At 33.0% G+C, this 19,383-nt stretch overlaps 1 protein-coding gene across 2 annotated transcripts in view; it reads left to right on the forward strand.

Moving 5' to 3' along the window:
- TBC1D32 (TBC1 domain family member 32) overlaps positions 1-19,383 on the forward strand; it is a 230,443-nt gene that overhangs the window by 185,404 nt on the left and 25,656 nt on the right. For both annotated transcript variants that reach the window (XM_044249741.1, XM_044249731.1), the window contains exons 29-32: positions 8,732-8,801; positions 10,480-10,595; positions 11,726-11,880; positions 18,504-18,644. In XM_044249741.1, coding sequence (XP_044105676.1) covers positions 8,732-8,801; positions 10,480-10,595; positions 11,726-11,880; positions 18,504-18,644 — 482 coding nt within the window. The remainder of the gene's footprint in view (positions 1-8,731; positions 8,802-10,479; positions 10,596-11,725; positions 11,881-18,503; positions 18,645-19,383) is intronic.

Here is a 19,383-nt window from a genome sequence, read left to right on the forward strand (position 1 = left end):
GAAGGAGGTAGGAGAGAGTGTACTGACTGGTTGACTTCTTTGGGTGGTGAGAGTTCTTTGACTTTAGAACAGTTACAGCAGGACTTCAGAAGAATCAGTAAACAGCCAAGCAGCAACTGCTTTTCTAACCATGGAAATGTATTCCAGTGGGGAAATTCTTTGCTCTTCTGAAAATTAATTTTTTTCCACACCATTAGCCAAGTGCCAGGCAGAATAGATTTCATTTCTTCTACTGCTCAATGTGCTAGCTTTGCGAACCAAAAATAGAACAGAATGCATTACCAGAGTGAGCAATTTCAGTCAATATTAAGTCAATTTTTCCAACTCATTTTCTTCTGAGACCATTATATTTACAATTACATTGATTGGTTATTTCAAATAGTTAATGCTTTGATTAAATTAGACATTAAGTAGGGTAAATATGACGGTACAGGCGTCATTGTTTGTTTGACTTTTTATCAGCAACTTGTTAATACTTTTCATAGTGACTCCAGGGAGTAGGAGTTGTATTGTCCATTTATTACTTAATTTCACTGTACAGAGTATATTTTTAAGTCCCTATCTATTTCCATCTCCAACTTTCTCCATTTGATATGCAGTACAACTTCTTGTTCATTCATTTGTGCATTTATGTATTCATTCATTCAGTGTTTGTTAAGCACCTATTATGTATCTTACACTTAGATGTGCACATTTCAGGGAGTCACTGGTTACCAGTGAAGACATCCATTTTTATCACTGAATTTTATTTATTTTATCCCGTCAGTTTTGTTTCTGAAGATTTTAATTACTGCTTCACAAGTTGTATTTAGTCAGATTGTATAAAACAAAAGATTATTTCACTGAACTTTTGCAGTCAAAGATCTGTTTCCGTTTGTCAGGTTGTCATGTATCAAACACAAATTTAAAATTGAAGTGTCTCTTTTAATAAAATATATAGTGAATAGAAAACTATTTTCTGATTTCTTCATTCCTGCTTGGAAAACTTTATTTTTTTCAAATGGGTTTTATTCATACTACTGTCCCTGTATCTATCTAATATTAGGCATTTTTTTGAGTGGGTATTTGATGTTTGTTCTGGTATGCTTAATACCCCCATATATTCTCACTAAAAAGTGATTTAACCACTTTTTGAAGATTTTTTGAAGATTTAACCACTACATTTTTTTTTAAGATTTTATTTATTTGACAGACAGAAATCACAAGTAGGCAGAGAGCAGGCAGAGAGAGAGGAGGAAGCAGGCTCCCTGCTGAACAGCGAGCCCGATGCGGGGCTCGATCCCAGGACCCTGAGATCATGACCCGAGCCGAAGGCAGAGGCTTCAACCCACTGAGCCACCCAGGTGCCCCATAACCACTACATTCTTTAAAGTGAAATTTGTGAAATGGAATATTACTGTCTGATTTCAACTATTTCTAAACTTTTATTCCTTTAAATGTGGATCTCAAGGTCAGTGCAGAAGAAATAAGCTGTAGAGGTCTTTAAAAGTACAAATGACTGGATATTCACACTCAGCAATCTCATCAGCGGTATGGAGTGAAGTGTGTTTGTCTTTACTTTTAGAAAAAACTCAAGAGAATTTTAGAGTACAGCTGTAATTGGGAACATTATCTGTTGAAATATGCAGATTTAAGTTTCTACTCTGAATATACAGAAACATAAGCTTTTAGAGAGAGAATAGATCTGGGAAATTATTTGTACAATCCTAGAAAAGTTCAAAGGGCTCCTCAGACGACAGCTAGACCACTCTGGACTGACTCTTTCCTTCCATAGGAAAGAAGTAAGAACCTGAATCATACAACATTTGAGTGGCATAATCCTTTTGGGCAACTACTCTCACCTTGATCCTTAACTATTCCATTTTTCATTGATAGAGAGGTCAGTATCTTCTCCTAGAAGCCACCGTGATGTATGGGATACAATGGCATCAGGGACACTCATTATTAGCACCATTAACCGACTGCACATTCCTCCTCCTGTAAAGATACTTAGCTGTGTCATACTTTGCAGAAGAGGAACATTAGTATTACAAGTGCCAGGTCAATGTATTAATGAAGATTAATATTTCTCATGTTTAGTAACCCAGTTTTATATGTACTAGAATTCAAAGTGTTATCATCTAATCGAAGTTAAAACTGTTCTGGTAATAGTTTATAAAAATCAATCTTTGATATAAGTACAGAGAAGTGGCATTCATGGATCAGAGAATAGAAGTATGTTTAATTTTACAGAAAATGCCAAACAATTTTCCAAAATAGTTGTACCATTTTACACTCTTAGCAGCATCATATGACAGTTCCAGTTCCTCCTTATTCTTACTGACACTCAGTATTTTCCATCTTAAATTTTAGCCATTTCAGTGGGTGTGCAGTAGTATCTCCATATTGTTTTAATTTGCATTTTCCTGACGATGAATGATGCTGAACACTTCTTTTGAGATGTCTGTGCAAGTATTTTGTTTCTCACTCACCCCCAACATTTCTATATGGGTTTCATGACTTTTTATTGTTTGAATTATGGGTGGTAGTTATATAATGATTATGGATTCAATCTCTTGTTCAATTTATACTGCATATATTTTCTTCCATTATGTGGCTTGTCTAGTTATTTTCTGAATGTCTCTGGATGAAATTTTGATGAAATCCAGTTTGTCAACTTTTCTTTTCTTCTATGGTCTGTACTTTCAGCATTTTATTCAGAAAAATCTTTACCTACATCAAGACCATAAAGATAGTTTTTTATACTTAATACTTTGCCTTTTACCTACAGGTCTATAATCGATTTTGAGTATTTTTTTGTGTATGTGTGAGGTAAGGGTTTACATCTTTTTCCCCAGATATCTACTTGTTCCAGAACAATTGTTTGAAAAGCTTTCTCACCTCATTGAATGGCTTTTATATTTTGTCAAAAATTAATTGAGTATATTAGTAAGAATATACAACTTGTTCTTATTCTTAGGAGAAAAGTTCTACATTGAAAAACAATCTACATTGATTTTTGAATGTCAAATCAACTTTGCATTTCACAGATGAATTCCTCTTGATCATGATACTTCATCCTTTTAATATGTTACTGAATTTGAAAGGCTAATATTTTTAAAATATTCTTCTATTTATATTCATGTGCAATATTGGTTATTAGTTTTCTTTTAATGTCTTTGAATGTACTGGGGGATCATGGTTATGTTGTGCTTATAAGTGTGCAAGATTGTTATTATTTTACTTATTTGATTGAATTCACTAGTAGACACCATTTGGGTCTGAGTTTTCTTCATGGTCTGCTTTTTCATTAATAAATGTAAGACTTCAGATTTTCTATTTCTTCTTGGTTCTGTAGGATCTATGGTGATATTTTCTTTTTTATCTTGATACTGATAATTTGTGTTTTCTCTTTCTCCTTTGTCTTTATAGCCAGGTAGAGATTTGTCAATATTATTGATCTTTTCAAAGAATCAGCATTTGGCTTTATTGATATCTTCTGTACTTCTTTTTTTCTATTTTATTGGTTTCTATTGTGTTTTATTTCATTTTTTTGCTGACTTTAGGTTTAATTTCCTCTTCTTTTTCTAGTCTCTGTGATGGAAGCTTAGATCATTGACTTTAAATCTTTATTCGCAAGGCTTTAGTTGCCTCCCAACGCATGTTTAGAAATGTCTTAATTACCATTTCATTAAAAATATTTTCTAATTTAGCTTGTTAGCTTGCTTTGACCTTGATTAATTTGCAGTGTGTTTCTTAAGTTTCAAGAATTTGGAGATTTTCCAGGTATCTTTTTGTTAGCGATTTCTAATTTAATTCAATTTGTGTTTATAGATTATACTCTGCATAATTTAATTTTGTTCAAATTTTTTGAAACTTTTTATGGTGAGTTAATGTTCTGTCTCAGTAAATGTTCCATTGACAAGTGAAAGGATATATATTTTAGAGTTGATAGTTGTAGTGTTCTGTAAATAACCAATAAGGGCAATTTAGTTGCTCATGCTATTCAGATTTTCTAAATAGTTTCTAAATTTTTGTCTGCTTTTGGTACAAACACAGATATAGTAATGTTGAGCTCTCCCTTTATTATTTTATGCTTACCTACTTGTCCCTTTAATTATTTAGTTTTTACTTCATGTATTGTAAGGTTTTCCAATTTGGTAAATATATATTTAGTATTGCTTTTTCTTCTTGATTAATTGACCATACTGTTATTTTTAAAAAGTCTTTTTATCTCTAATACTCCTTGCCCTGGAGTGTATTTTGTCTGATAATAATACAGACAGATGTTCAGCTTTCTTATAACTGGTGTCAGTATGATATGTCTTCCTATCTTTAATATATCATGTCTTTTAGTTTAAAAGGCATCTAAAGATATACAGTGTGTGGTTGCATCTTGCTTCCTGCTTTTAATTCAGTCTCAGAATTTCTGCCATTTTTTGGTGTTTTTAGCCCATTTACATGATTATTGATATTTTAAAATTTTATGTATGATTTTGATATTTTTGTCTACTGTGAATTAATACTATGTCTTTCACGTAAGAACCTTACAAAAGTTTATTTCTATTTGTCCTTCCTGTATACTATTTTTTCTATGCATTTTACTTTTATATGTTATTATTCCTTGAATCAATTATTTTTAAGTAAATTAAGAAACAAGAATGAAGTTATTTATATTTGCACATACATTTACAATTTCTTACACTCTTGTATGTGTGTTAATGTGTGTTGTATGAGTATGTATCCGTGTATTCATCTGGTACCATTTCTCTTCAGCGTGAAGAACTGTAGTGTTTTTTTGTTTTTGAGTATAGTTGACATGCATATAGTCACACTAACTTCAGGTGTACAACATAGTGATTCATTAAATTTATACATTATTCTGTGTTCACTACAAGTGTAGCTGCCCTCTATGCCCATGCATTGCTATTACAGTATCAAGTGACTGTATTCCTTTATACTGTGGCTTTTATCCCCATGATTTATGCATTCCATAACTGAAACCCCTTCACCCATTTTGCCTAACATTCCACCCCACTCTTCTTTGGCAACCATTAGTTTGTTCTCTGTATTTGTAGGTCTGATTCTGCTCTTTATTCTTTTTTTTCCCACATATGAGTGGAATGATACGGTATTTGTCTTTCTCAGTCTGACTTATGCTCTCTATGTCCATCCATGTTATTACAAATAGCATGATCCCATCCTTTTTTGGCTGCGTAAAACCTGTGTGTGTATCTGTGTGTGTGCATGTATGTATGCACATACATGCATCTTCCACATCTTCCTTATCCATTCATATATTGATGGGCACTTAGGTTGCTTCCATATGTTGGCTACTGTAAATGATGCTGCAGTAAACATAAGGGTGCATGTATCTTTTTGAATGTTTTCATTTTCTTTGGGTAATACCCAATAGTGGGATTAGTGGATCATATGGTATTTCTATTTCTATTTTTTTTTTAGGAACCTCCATAATGTTTTCCATAGTAGATGTACCAGTTTATATTCCCATCAATAGTTTACAAGGGTCCTGTTTCTCCATATTTTTGCTAACACTTGTTATCTCTTATCTTTTTTATTTTAGCAGTTCTGACAGGTGTAAGGTGATGGCTCACCTTTGATATTTGCCCAAGAATGTTCAGACTTCTTTATTCATGAAAGTCAAAATCTGATAAAAAAAAAACCCACAAATGTCACAAAAAAATAAACTTCAGGATATACATTGAATAAACAAATTTCAACATATCTACATAATGGAATACTACTTGCAATAAAAAAATACTATCGATACATGTTACAATATGGAATGCATCACAAAACATTGTGTTAAGAGAAATAAAAAACACAAAATGGTACATATTATGTGATTCCATTTATATGATGTTCTAGGTAAAGATAAGCCAACAGTTAAAGAGATCAGAACAGTGGCTAGTTTAGGGAAGAAGGATGTGCAAGAATTGGCTAGAAGAGAGCATGAGGGAACATCTACATGATGAAAATATTCCGTATCTTAGAAGCATGTGGGTTATACAGCTTAAATGCATTTGTCAAAATTAATAAAATCTTTATATTTCTTTGAACATAAGGTATACCTCAATAGAATATATCTTCCTAGTTAAAAAGCAATCTTATAATACCCTATTATGATAGTTGATAGGAGGTAGGTCTATTTCACAGCTATAAAAATATATAAAGGCAATATATTTTATTGAAACGACTTAAATTTTGCAAAGTCAGCCAGTGTCACCAACACTGCAGCACCAAAGTCTTAACATTATTTAAACTTGGGAAACTAAAATACAATTAATAATAAAATATAGGATCACCAGGAGTGTATTCAGGTACTGACATAGAAGGAACTTCCTGGTCACTACGCAAATGAATTTTATCTGATTCTGTTGTAATGGGCATTGGTACAGCTATTTAAATTATGGCTGACTTTTAAAAAATGCTCTTGAGAAGACTAAGAACTTGAAATTATGGGGAACATACGAATGATTAATAGTTTAAAGATTGGCCATTTTATGAGAGTGAGAATAATTTGTGACATGTATGTTTTTGGTATAAAGTAATGGAAACTCATTTTTTTTTTTTTGTATAGGAGAAAGATACTGGCTCTTATTAATGGGGCAAAACTGTCCTTAGCAATCTGTACATCTAGAATTTACATCTATTTAACTCTAGTTAGAGTTCTAAATAGGGAGGAATTCTAAGATATATAAAAAATAGCTTAACTACTCATTATAGGCCAAATGTAAAATACTACTGTTTGTGTTCTGAACTGAATAAGTAAAACTCAGATGTAGCTTGTCAGGAAATTAACTGAGCTCTTAAGTTTATTTTATTTTATTTATTTAAAGATTTTATTTATTTATTTGACAGAGAGAGAGAGAGAGAGATATCACAAGTAGGCAGAGAGGCAGGCAGAGAGAGGGGGGAAGCAAGCTCCCTGCTGAGCACAGAGCCTGATGCAGGGCTCGATCCCAGGACCCTGAGATCATGACCTCCGCTGAAGGCAGAGGCTTTAAGCCCACTGAGCCACCCAGGTGCCCCAATTTTATTTTATTTTAATTAATTTATTTATTTTTAAAGAAAATGACCACTGTAGGTGGGTAAAAGACCAGCCTGGTTTGGCTGGGCTTATGAGGACTTCCTGGGGCATGAGACTTTCAGAGCTAAAACCATGCAGGGCCTAGGCAAACTAGGAGAAACAGGGTACCTTACCTCCAAGAGTGCCAAAAGATGAATTATTGCTGGTCCAATGAGTAGATGTTTGATAACAGTGATGTTTAATTTGTTGTTCTTCCTAATCTCTGTAGATCTCAAGTCTAGCCATATTTTACAGTTCAGTTTAAGTGCCACTTCTATGTAATCTCTCTCTCTTTCTGAATTCACATAACACTCTATCTGTACCATTCTTGTTCCACTTAGTCCTTTAAAACATCTTTATCAGAGTTATCTATATACGAATTTTATCTCTGGCACTACATGGAAAGTTCTTTTAGGGCATGATGAATGATTTCTTTTTTTATCCCCCATAGCTTCTAGCATCATGCTTCACACTTTATCAGAAAGGGTATATTAAAAGGAATGAATGAATCCACAAGTTAAGTAGATTATACTAATAGGATGAGATGCACTGGTGTGTAATAGGAGGGGAAAAAAAGGTGGTGGTTGGGGGGGACGCTTGGGTGGCTCAGTGGGTTAAAACCTCTGCCTTCAGCTCAGGTCATGATCTCGGGGTCCTGGGATCAAGACCTGCATTGGGCTCTCTGCTCAGCGTGGAGCCTACTTCCCCTCTCTCTCTCTGCCTGCCTCTCTGACTACTTGTGATCTCTGTCTGTCAATTAAATAAAAATAAATAAATAAAAAAATTTTAAAAATCTTTAAAAAAATAAGCTGTAGTTTAATATTAGCTTTGTTAAAAAACAAAAACAAAACAAAACAAAAAACCCTACTGACATGAGTATGAGAAACCCAGCCTTTAGTCCTCTTTACCACTAAATAACAAGTTCCTTAATATTTTACGTGTGTATGTGTGTGTATGCACATGCACGCTACAGTTTCTTTAGCCAAAAATTGAAAGTTACAACTAGAACTTTCAGTGCTTCTAATGATGCTACTACTGAGCATTCACTGTTAGCTTCGTCATCCATGTTCTCCAGAACCAATCTAAATTTTCAACCTCTCCTATTGTCCCCTGTCCCATATAGCCCCTTCACATTTCATAGATCACAAACTCCTACTCCTCAAAGAAGATGCACCTGCTGGAAGAACTTTGTTCACCCCAACCTCATATATTGTTATACATTATAAGCAGTATACTGATTATTCCTTCTTGACACTCATGTTTAAATCTTTAAGAAGTGAACAGCCATACTTATACATATTTGTAAATCAAAATCTTATAAATGCATTGGTTGATGAACATACAATGTTCTACATCATTTTGGGGTTAAGAGCTTTTGTGTTCTGAAAGCTGAGTAAAAATAGGTTGCTTTAAAACTACAATTAGTCATTTTGTACTTAATATGCTTTTAAATGGCTTTTATAGGAGAAAAGTTATTTGTAAAAAGTTTCCTATTAATTTCTTTGAAAATGTAACATAGCTCTTAAAAGAACGAATTCATCAATGTTTTCAAAATTCATATTAAAATATGTAAAAATATTACTTTAATCAATTTTCAATTAAAATGTGATTATTATGCAGACTTTTATACATTTTTATAACCCAGTTTGCTTTTGTTTTTAGCTACTGATGCAAATGTGAAGAACGAAAGTCTTTCATCTGTGCAGCAGCTTGGCATTAAAATGACTGTCAGGTATATTATAGGGAAATATCTCCCTTGCGCATTGCTAGAATTTGTTTTATCTACCTGGTATGTGTTTAATAGTATTTAACAACCAACTATTTTGTGTACTTTAAATGCAGAGTTTATCATTCAGAAAATAATAACTTTGTTTTGGAGATATTGGCACATGATTAAATTACCTCTGCTGGTAAATCAGTTATGGTTCATTATCATTTCAGAGGCTAATTATAGTGTATTTAAGCCTCTATGACTACAGGTTTTTTAAAAAAATGAATTGTAAAAATCAGCACATTGGTAGCACAATCATGCCATTTTAAAAAATATGATAGATTTTAATTGTCAAGCTATGGTAATGAGTACAAAAGAACCTTGAGGATAAATGCCGAAGTTAAAAATGAATAAACTAATTATAGTAGTTTGAATTTTTAGTACCCAAATCGTAATTTTCAAAAGAAACTTAACAGCAGACTGTGAATTAAGGAGTGAGTCTCCTCTCTTGCTTACTAACTGGGGATTTAACAGTTCCATCCTGCTTCAGTGAGTAATCTTTACAATCTATGGAAGCTTTTAAAATGACTATTTTTAATAAATTCATAACATTATAATGAAAAGTGTGGTAGTAATTCTGGCCAATCCGTCTGTATCACATGAAGCATGTAACTCATTGTTTTATGACCCTATATCTGCTTTTTATTTTGTAATGTCCAATTTCTATTCTGAGATGGAATCCATAGATAACATGAGCAGGCTAGTCACATATTTTTTAAATTCAGTATAATGTCTTATTGGTAAGATGTGAATGGAAGGTGATTTGTACCCAGCTACGATATATGACAGAGCTGTCAACCATATAGAATCACTGTGACTTTGGCAGCTGCATATAGACTGCTGATGTTTTGGTGCTTCAAATACTGCTCAAGTTTTGCCACTGGCAAAGTGACTTTCCAAAATGGAGAACAAGTCTTAGGCTTCAAACAACGAAAGTACTATATTTTCCTGATTTACACATTTAGTTGCATTCAATGTATAATAAAAAATATAGAAAAAATATTTTATGATTTTATATAAAGCAGAATTGGTTTCAGATAATTATAAATAGCCTCTTCATCCATGCAAATAATAGGCAGGCCATTTGTAAGTGGTTGTTTAGGACTGCCCCACACCTAACCTGCATTACTCACCAACTACTATTTGTGTCCCCAGTCACCGTGCAATCAAAAATGCCCCCATGAATTTCTCAGGTGGCCGCAAGAGGGGAAGTACTCCCTCTTAGAACCTTTGGTTTAGATGGACTAGATGAAATCTAAAATTGCTTCTAGACTTTACATTTGGTCAGTCTCACCTGTCAGCATTACATGTTTTAGATTAAGTTCAGGAAAAAAATGCTTGTATTCTTCTCATCTACAGTATCTGCATTTTGTTCTCTCATTATTGTTTTATTCTCCTTAAAAGTTGTCAGTATTTACCAGATAATTACTGCTAATCCAGATATAATTACCAGGAACATGTACTTAGTGTAAAGCTCTCCCTACTAAGTGTTCTGTATAGCATAGTTACGGTGGAAGTAGAAGAAAACTTAAAACCTTGAGATCTCAAGAGGACTATACTTGATGGATTTTAAAAAGTGAATTTATAGTGCAGGGCCTGAAGTTTTTCATTTTGCATGTTTTGTGGGCTTTTAATATAGATATGGCAAGTTCCTCAACCTGTTAAAAGACAGTGCAGAAAATGATCTTACCTTGATTTTAAAGCACTGTGAGAGATTCCTAAAACAGCAGCAAGCGCCCGTAAAATCTTCCCTTCATATCCTTTTTGAGTGGATTCACAGCAGTTGAACATTATGTGTTTTTCATAGTTCTTTGATAGGGTACCTGAACACATTTATAGTAAAATACTTTTGTAGCAACATGGATGGGACACTGGAAGACATTATGCTGAGTGAAATAAATCAAGCAGAGAGAGTCAATTATCATATGGTTTCACGTATTTGTGGAGCATAACAAATAGCATGGAGGACAAGGGGTGTTAGAGAGGAGAAGGGAGTGGGGTAAATTGGAAGGGGAGGTGAATCATGAGAGACTATGGACTCTGAAAAACAATCTGAGGGGTTTGAAGTGGCGGGGGGGCGGTTGGGAGGTCAGGATACCAGGTGGTGGGTATTATAGAGGGCACGGATTGCATGGAGCACTGGGTGTGGTGAAAAAATTATGAATACTGTTATGCTGAAAATAAATAAATTAATAAAAAATTAAAATAAAATAAGCAAAAAAAATACTTTAACCTATATTGCTGATTTCTTGATGTACCTTTATAGTATTCTGTATTTTAAATATTAATTTTATTAAATTGGGTAGTAATGACAAAATTCAATCTTACTTATTTAATCTTAAACTGAGTAATTAAAGTTATTTGGCTGTATTTTCAGATACATATAAGACATTTTTAAAAAATAGATTTAGTATATCTAGAATAAGAATATTCTAGAGTTAGTAAATTTAGAATAACAATAGAACATACATTTATTTTACTTGAATTGGTTATTTTTCAGAAATAGATTTGACTTGAAGAGAAAAAACTATACAAACCATTTGCCTTACTGAATTCTAAAAATATATGGATTTTTAAATATTTGATTATGTTAGTAATTTAGTAGATAACCTAAACCATAGAAATAGAAGGTACTATGATTTTAATGACTTGAATAAGTGTTGCCACAAAACAGATATTTTTTTCTGCATTTGCTAGTGCCATTGCCCTCCTCTACTTATGTAAATAATCAACACATTGGCTTATAAATTGATTGAAGGTAAAATGAGGACTGAAGTATCAGAATCTTTTTCCTGATAGGGATCCTGGAAATGAATATTAATAGAGTTCTTATATTTCATCTTGTAAGACAAAATACGCAAAATTTCCTTAACTATGCTTTTCAGTCTGCCTGCAGGGGACTTACGCTGGCCATGACTGGTTTGTATCCTCTTTGTTCATGATAATGTTGGGGGACAAAGAAAAAACACTAAGATTTCTTCAGCAGTTCTCCAGGCTTCTGACGTCTGCTTTCCTTTGGTTGCCAAGACTTCATATTTCTGTAAGACTTTTTACTCTGTCTTTAAATGAGTATGTTAAATTTTAAGGCAGATTGTATTTAAATTCATTGGGATCTTATTTGTAGAGAGTTCTGTAATAATTTATGTTCGTTTTCTACCTGAATGCTTTTTGACTGATTCTCTTTGAAGATACAGATTTGACATTTTCCCAAATGCTTGGTGTCTTACTGAAAGGTAACTGAATGAAAGATTAGTGATAATAGATGGATTATTAAATTTTAAACATGTCATCTAGTAAATTATAAAAAATTTGTAAAAAAAGCTATTGAATGTTTTTTTAATTGTTGCTTTGTTAGAAAAAGTCAGTTAAATTACAACATAAGAAAATAAGTCAATATAAATGTATTCTATACAGAATATGGAAATCTATGATGAGTTTGGAAATCTATGATGATTTTTGATTATAGTGTTATGGTATATTTTAAAGGGTTTTACTAGCTTCATAAGATCTTAGAGTTTAGAGGTAAGAGCATCCCTCAGTTTACTAACATTTCTGTATTTTGTTTTACTTACTGCCATTAAAATCTCCAACCTGGGGACACTGTCTACTAGACCAGATAGGCTCACACTTCCCAAACCTCTCCTACGACATACTGCACATGGACAGTGCAATCACATCGCTCCCAAAGATAAATAAGTTAAGGGATTGAGAGAATATGTGGCTTTCAATGAAAGCATGTATTACATGTTTTCACAGTATATGTTTGTGATAAGGAATATAAAGCCAAAGAATCAAGGAGGAATATGTTATAAATACTGAAATTTTATCATTTTTTGCTTAAAATAGCTGTACATAATTCCTGAATAAGAATTTATAGCTCTTATACTTCAGCAAATGTAAAATTTGTTCACAAGAACAGGCAGAAGCAAATGGCAAAAGAACGTGTGCCAGTTTTTCTTTAATCAGTAGACCTATTTTCCTTCTGTTAACCAGAATTTGAATAATCTTTAAATTGTACATGAAGATTTTAAAAATTGTAGGTATTCCCCTCTTCCATTTACAAATGTAATCAAAAATCTTTTGATAATGAATATAGATTTTGAATCCAATCATACATTTTCATGTCAAGTATTGTGAAAAAGATACCTGCATTCCACTAGTCTTAACTATTCTAGCTTAGTGTTCAGATTGTGACACTGTCAGATATCACCAGTCAACTTTTTTTTTTTTTTTAAGATTTCATTTATTTATCTGACAGACAGAGATCCTAAGTAGGCAGAGCGGCAGGCAGAGAGAGAGGCAGAAGCAGGCGCCCCACAGAGCAGAGAGCCCGATGCAGGGCTCGATCCCAGAACCCTGGGATCATGACCTGAGCTGAAGGCAGAGGCTTTAACCCACTGAGCCACTCAGGTGCCCCCCCAATCAACTTTTTTTAACCATAATTTTGTAAGGTTGCATTTTTGCTTTGAATCTATAAACTTTTCATAAGACATCATTTTATTTTTTAACGTAACAGTGACGTTGTGCTCTAATAGGGTTTCTTCCCATCAGGAAGGACTTTATGAGGCAGCTTGGATTTTTTTAGATTTATTTTGATAACATCATTGAATATGGAATATAGACCTGTGCACAGAATGGAACGTCATTTTACTCAGGTGCTTAGATGAACTCATGATGTAAAGCCTTGACACCTTTCTGTTGGTGCACCTGTACCATCAGTGAACACCTAGGCAGTGCCTTACATAGTATCATTTTTTCTTTTCAACTTTTCAATATACCAAGTTGAATTATTTCATTACCAGGAGTTTGTTTTAGTGCTTCTTTATAAAATAACATTCTGCTAATATTCCTCTTCAGGGATTTTATCTTAGAGCTGTTAGCTAAATGTAGTTATTAATGTTTCTGTAGTCACAACTCCATGATTTAAATGTTTTTGATTTAATCATTTTATGGATTAGTGGTTTTTCTATGCCACTTGTTAATACATTCAGTAATAATACATTATTTAAAAAGTAATCCCTTTTCTATTTTGTTTGTTCCATTGGTCTCAAACATTGCAGTGACACTTCCTATGCAAGTTGATAAAATAAGTTACTCTGCAGTTGTGGTGAGACACTTTGACTTTGGTCTCCCTTTCTTAGCTCAATCTCATTATTATAATCAACCTCAAAAAAGCTTCAGCCTGTGCCCCAGTCCCACATTCTTCAACCTTATTATCTTGTTTCTTTTATAATAGCCTATGTCATTTCCTAATTTGCTGCTTAATTTCTGTGTTTACTTATTTAAACACTTAAATATAAAAGTTCTAGGGGGGCAGTGGTTTCTGTTTTGTTTACCAATATGTCCCAAACTAATTCCAGTAGTAATTAATTCAACAAATGGGTGTTGAGTGTATGAATTAATATTTAAATACAAATATGCAAAGGACAGTAAGCTTTTATTACTTTAAAAATTTATTTATTTATTTTAAAAATGTATTTAAAAAATAGTTGATCCTTTGCATTCTTAAGAATGTTGTTAAGCAGATTGCATCAAAAGGTGGAAAAAATTTGCCTTGGATGAGCAGTATAGGACAAAATGAAATAATTACTTTGAAGTTTTTAAAATTTTATAAACTATCTACTCATTTGAGATAAATAATTTGAAATTTTTTTTTGAAGCTGCTGAGATCATTCTGATCTCAGATCCTTTAATGTATTGACTGTATTGAATTGTCTTTCATTATTATTTGTTCTTAAAACAACTTCCTAAATGATAATGTACTAATTCTTTATGGAATTTTATCAAGATTCAGAGTTTGGCTTTTAATAAAATGCTTTTATTAAAAGCTTTTTATAAAATGACAGATTATGAAAGATGAAAAAATCAGTTATTTCCTTATAAGAATACCTAATCTCAAGTAATAATTATAATAAAAGTAACAACCGCATATGTCTTCTGTTAGTAAAAACATACACAAAAGGAGAACAAATTAAATTCAAATATGAACTATTTCACATTCACATACAGATAAAGTTCCATTGATTATGAATCAAGCTAGAGTAATAGTCAAATGAACTAGTGTAGTTCAACAGGAAGAGCATCAGAGAGTTATGCATATTTTATTATATAAAAATGTGTGTGGATCTATACATTTATTCCTCTCTTACTCCTCATAAAATAAAAAACAGTTAACACAGGAAGTTTAGAGTTAACAATTCTAATACCGTTCAAATGTACATTTAGATTTAAATTTTACAACCATCAGTATGTCCTGGCACACTTGTAACTATTTGCACAGCATTAGCAATAGCAAATCATGTGACCAGTCACTTGTAGGATAGAAATCTAGTGTCCAAAACCCCATTGTTTTATATATAACTTTAAATCTGAGAGCCGTATTTAAAGATTCCATTTTCCCATGTGCTTCCCCCCACCCCGCCCCCCGGAGAGGAGAAAGATTTGTTTTCTAGAATAATAGAATCAGAGTTAAGAAAAAATGTTTTCTATTCCCCTGTTGTGTGACCCCCGCACTGCCCAGATTGACTGCAGCATTCCGCAGTCAGCATGGCCCACTCTCTGCGCACCAATCCCCAGACTGAAGGATGGGACTGGACACTTTGGGGCCATTTAAACTGGTTTGGAGAGTTTGTCTTTCTCATGAGGTCTTTCTGTTTAATTCCTGTAGCAACTTGGAACCAGACTTTTCTTAGTCAGGATTGGAGTGACTCATCAGAACCACCTAGAGTGGAAAGGAAAAACCAAAAGGCTGCTTACACAGTCCGTTTTTGAAGGCACATATCTTTCATTTTTAATCACTAAAGTAAAATACTCTAAAGAATGTTATTTTATAAAGTTCTTGCTTCATGTTATGATGCTTACTAGTATATTTCAACCCAAAAGTTTTACTGATATTCTTTTTCACAGTTTTAGCATAGTTTGTATGTTATGTCACTTACATGATGTTTTAAATACCGTTTTCCTACATGTGTTGTGCTTAATCCTATATTCTGAATTTTATTAGAGTTACCTTTATTAAAAGTTGCCATCTTTTCAGAAAGTTGTGACTAAGCAAAATACATCAAAAAACTAAAAGTATAACAAACAGACTTTATAATTTGATGATTCAAATGTGTTGTATTTAGTTATTTAGAGTTATTATCAATCTGGTTTTATGAGCACCATTTACTATAGAGTTATGTAATGGCAATTAATAGACCAATTAATAAAACTTTTATTATAAGTGAGTGTACTATGATTACAATGTATAATCATTAACATCTTTTCTTGTAATTCAGTCAATAATTTGTTGCGTATCTACTCTATGCAAGGCTTGGTGCTGGGAGCTATGTTGGTTACAAAAAAGTATGGCATAATTTCTTCCAACAGAGGATAATCTACAAGAATAGAATAACTCTTGCCTGAGCTTTGGGACTCCATTACATAATAGCTTGTTTTTTCCCGAGAGTGTAATTAGTCTCATCTTCATCTCTAAATATACCTACTCCAAATATATTGTTTTGGGCACCTGGATGGCTCAGTGGGTTGGGATCTGCCTTTGGCTCGGGTCATGGTCTCGGGGTCCTGGGATCGAGTCCCGCATCGGACTCTCTGCTGGGCAGGGAGCCTGCTTTCCCCTCTCTCTATGCCTGCCTCTCTGGCTACTTGTGATCTCTCTGTCAAATAAATAAAATCTTAAAAAAAAAAAAAAGACAAATATATTGTTTTCAGTGCAACATAGAAAAGATACTGTATAATAATTATTTCTTATACATATATTTTTTACATTACTAATATACATATATTCAGAAAATTATTACCTAAGTTTGCATTGAAAATTAATATATAAGTTGATTTTTTGCATCTATTAAACTCATTAGTTCTATTGGACAAGTAGTTATTAGTGAAGTGTGTGTTTCATAAAAGAAGATAAAGGATACAGATTCTCCGTTTATATGTATACATATATTAATATATACATATTAAAATATATGTGTATCAATACATACATGTGTATATATATATTTTAAAGATTTATTTACTTGAGAGAGAGAATGCCTGTGTGCATGTGTGTCAGGATGGGTGGGAGGGAGATATTTATTTGGGCAGAGGGAGAAATAGAGGGAGGAAGAGAATCTCAAGCAAACTCTCTGCAGAGTTCTGAGCCTGATCCTAGGTTCGATCTCATGACCTCGAGATCATGACCTGAACTGAAATCGAGAGTTGGATAGTTAACTGACCGAGCCACCCCAGTGCCCCTTAGTTTATATTATTTTTAATTACTCAAAAGAAAGTTTATTTTTTGTCCTAGACATTCATCTGAGGTTGGCTGCAAGATGTCCACTTAATATGCTATAGTATGTCTCCAGTCATCAGTATATAAAATTATTTTGTGTGTGAGTTCTCCGAGGTATCTCTGAGAACCTGTCATAAAATATATGCTTCTACATATATATTCCTATGATAATTTCCTATGAAATGATAAATTGTCCTTTATGATGATGAATGATAAAAGAGGAAAACCACTGATAAATCATCTCACTGGTTTCAGAAATTTTAGTATATAACTCAAACCTAAATCCTTAAAAGCACTTTAGCAATAAAGTTTGAAAGAAATCCTCATTTTAACTCATATGTAATTGTTATGTGTAAGTTTGATTTGTTTTGCTTTAAAAGCATTAATTTTCTTTTATTACAGTTATCCAGTAAAGAACATAAATGCATTTCTGAAAGTTTCTTAATTATGTATTCTTCAGAGCTAATTTGAATATAAATTTTAGTGTAAGTTTATTGGGTATAGTTGCTAGTCTGTCAGTTTTTCTTGACACAAAATGATACCTGCCAAGTTTATTATTTGTTTTTAAAATGTTGTGGTTAGATATTGTATTTATAGTAACAGTCATTGAAGAATTATAGAGCAATCATGATGACATAAATTGTACCTAAGAGCCAAACTGAAAATATAACCAACTTTATGAAGAAGTTCCTGAAAAATGCAAGTTTGTAAGATACGTGTGTATATATCCACACATATATAAATGGACATATAAATAAATATAAAATATATAAATTATATAAGATTAATTTATAACTATTATAGAAATATATACAAAATAGCTGGTCTAAGAACTTTGGTGGGAATGCATTATGCATTTTTCCCAGTTTTAGTGATAAATTTTTTAGAGTTCCTAATTTGTTATTAGTAACTCAAGTTCAGATATAGGTTAATGATATCTTAGAAAAAGGGGACTATGCAAATATCCCAAAGATCTGACAAACTACAACTTTTTAATGTGATAGAATCATTGGCCAAAGCCAAAGATAGCAAGCATACAGAAGTACACTCAAGTATTAACATGTAATGTTTTATGATTTGTGTACTTGTACATTTATTCTTCCATGCAACAGCCATCCCCTTCATTCCACAGGCATTGAATTACAGTATTAAGTTTATTTCTTTGTCTTGGGAGGTATAAATATTGCCTTAATTAAGATTTATTTTTTCTATGGTCTTTGTAACATTCTGACTTTTTAACTTACATAATTACAATGTTTTCAGTAACTTGTCAGGCCACCACATTAATTCTGAAGTAGCAATTCAAAGCAAAATATTTAGGTAAGTTGATTTGATTATTTCACATTAGTTGCATGTTCATTAATTCTCAGTTTTTCCTTTTTATACAGAGGTATCTAGCTACTGACACTCTAGAATCCGGCATCCATCCAGTATATTTTTGCAGCACTCACTACATTGAAATGCTCCTGAAGGTGGAGGTGCCACTTGTGTTTTCAGCTTTTCACATGTCTGGTTTCGCACCATCCCAGGTAATCCAGAAGAAATAGCGTTTCTTCAACTCCCAGATCTCCATGTCTTCAAAGAAAATTAAATTCTTGGGGTGCCTGGGTGGCTCAGTGGGTTAAGCCTTTGCCTTCGGCTCAGGTCATGATCTCAGGGTCCTGGGATGGAGCCCTGCATCAGGCTCTCTGCTCAGTGGGGAGCTTGCTTCCCTCCACCCACCTCTCTGCCTGCCTCTCTGCCTACTTGTGATCTCTGTCAAATAAATAAATAAAATCTTAAAAAAAATTTTAAATTCTCTTCAAATATAGGAAATATATTTAAATTAATAAGATCCTTTTTGTAAGTATTCATATTTTTCTATTTAAATTTCTAAATTGCATTTTTTCCTGTAGGTCTGTTACAATATACAGATTTCTTTACAGTAGATCCTTAGCATTCAAATTTCAAGTTCAACTTAAGCTGTTCAAGGACATAGACATTCTGGAAGTCTGTGACATGTAGGTTTTTTAATGGAAATAATATCTGCTTCATATGGCTAATGTAAGGATTAAGTGAGGTAACTGTGGGTAAGAGTTCTTAACACTGAACATCTGGTATTTGACATACTGTATCTTAACCTAACAAAAAAAAGCCAGCTCTCTATTTCTGCTCTTGGGATCTGGAAAGGAGTAATGATTTTTCTAGGGCCTGGAGTTATGCTTGTCACATGCAGGAGTGCCTCCAGTACATAGGCAGTCCTTCATTGGTGGAGGGGTGAATTGTTTC

Source organism: Neovison vison, chromosome 1 (genome assembly GCF_020171115.1).
Source record: "Neovison vison isolate M4711 chromosome 1, ASM_NN_V1, whole genome shotgun sequence".
In the NCBI taxonomy this organism is placed as follows: domain Eukaryota; kingdom Metazoa; phylum Chordata; class Mammalia; order Carnivora; family Mustelidae; genus Neogale; species Neogale vison.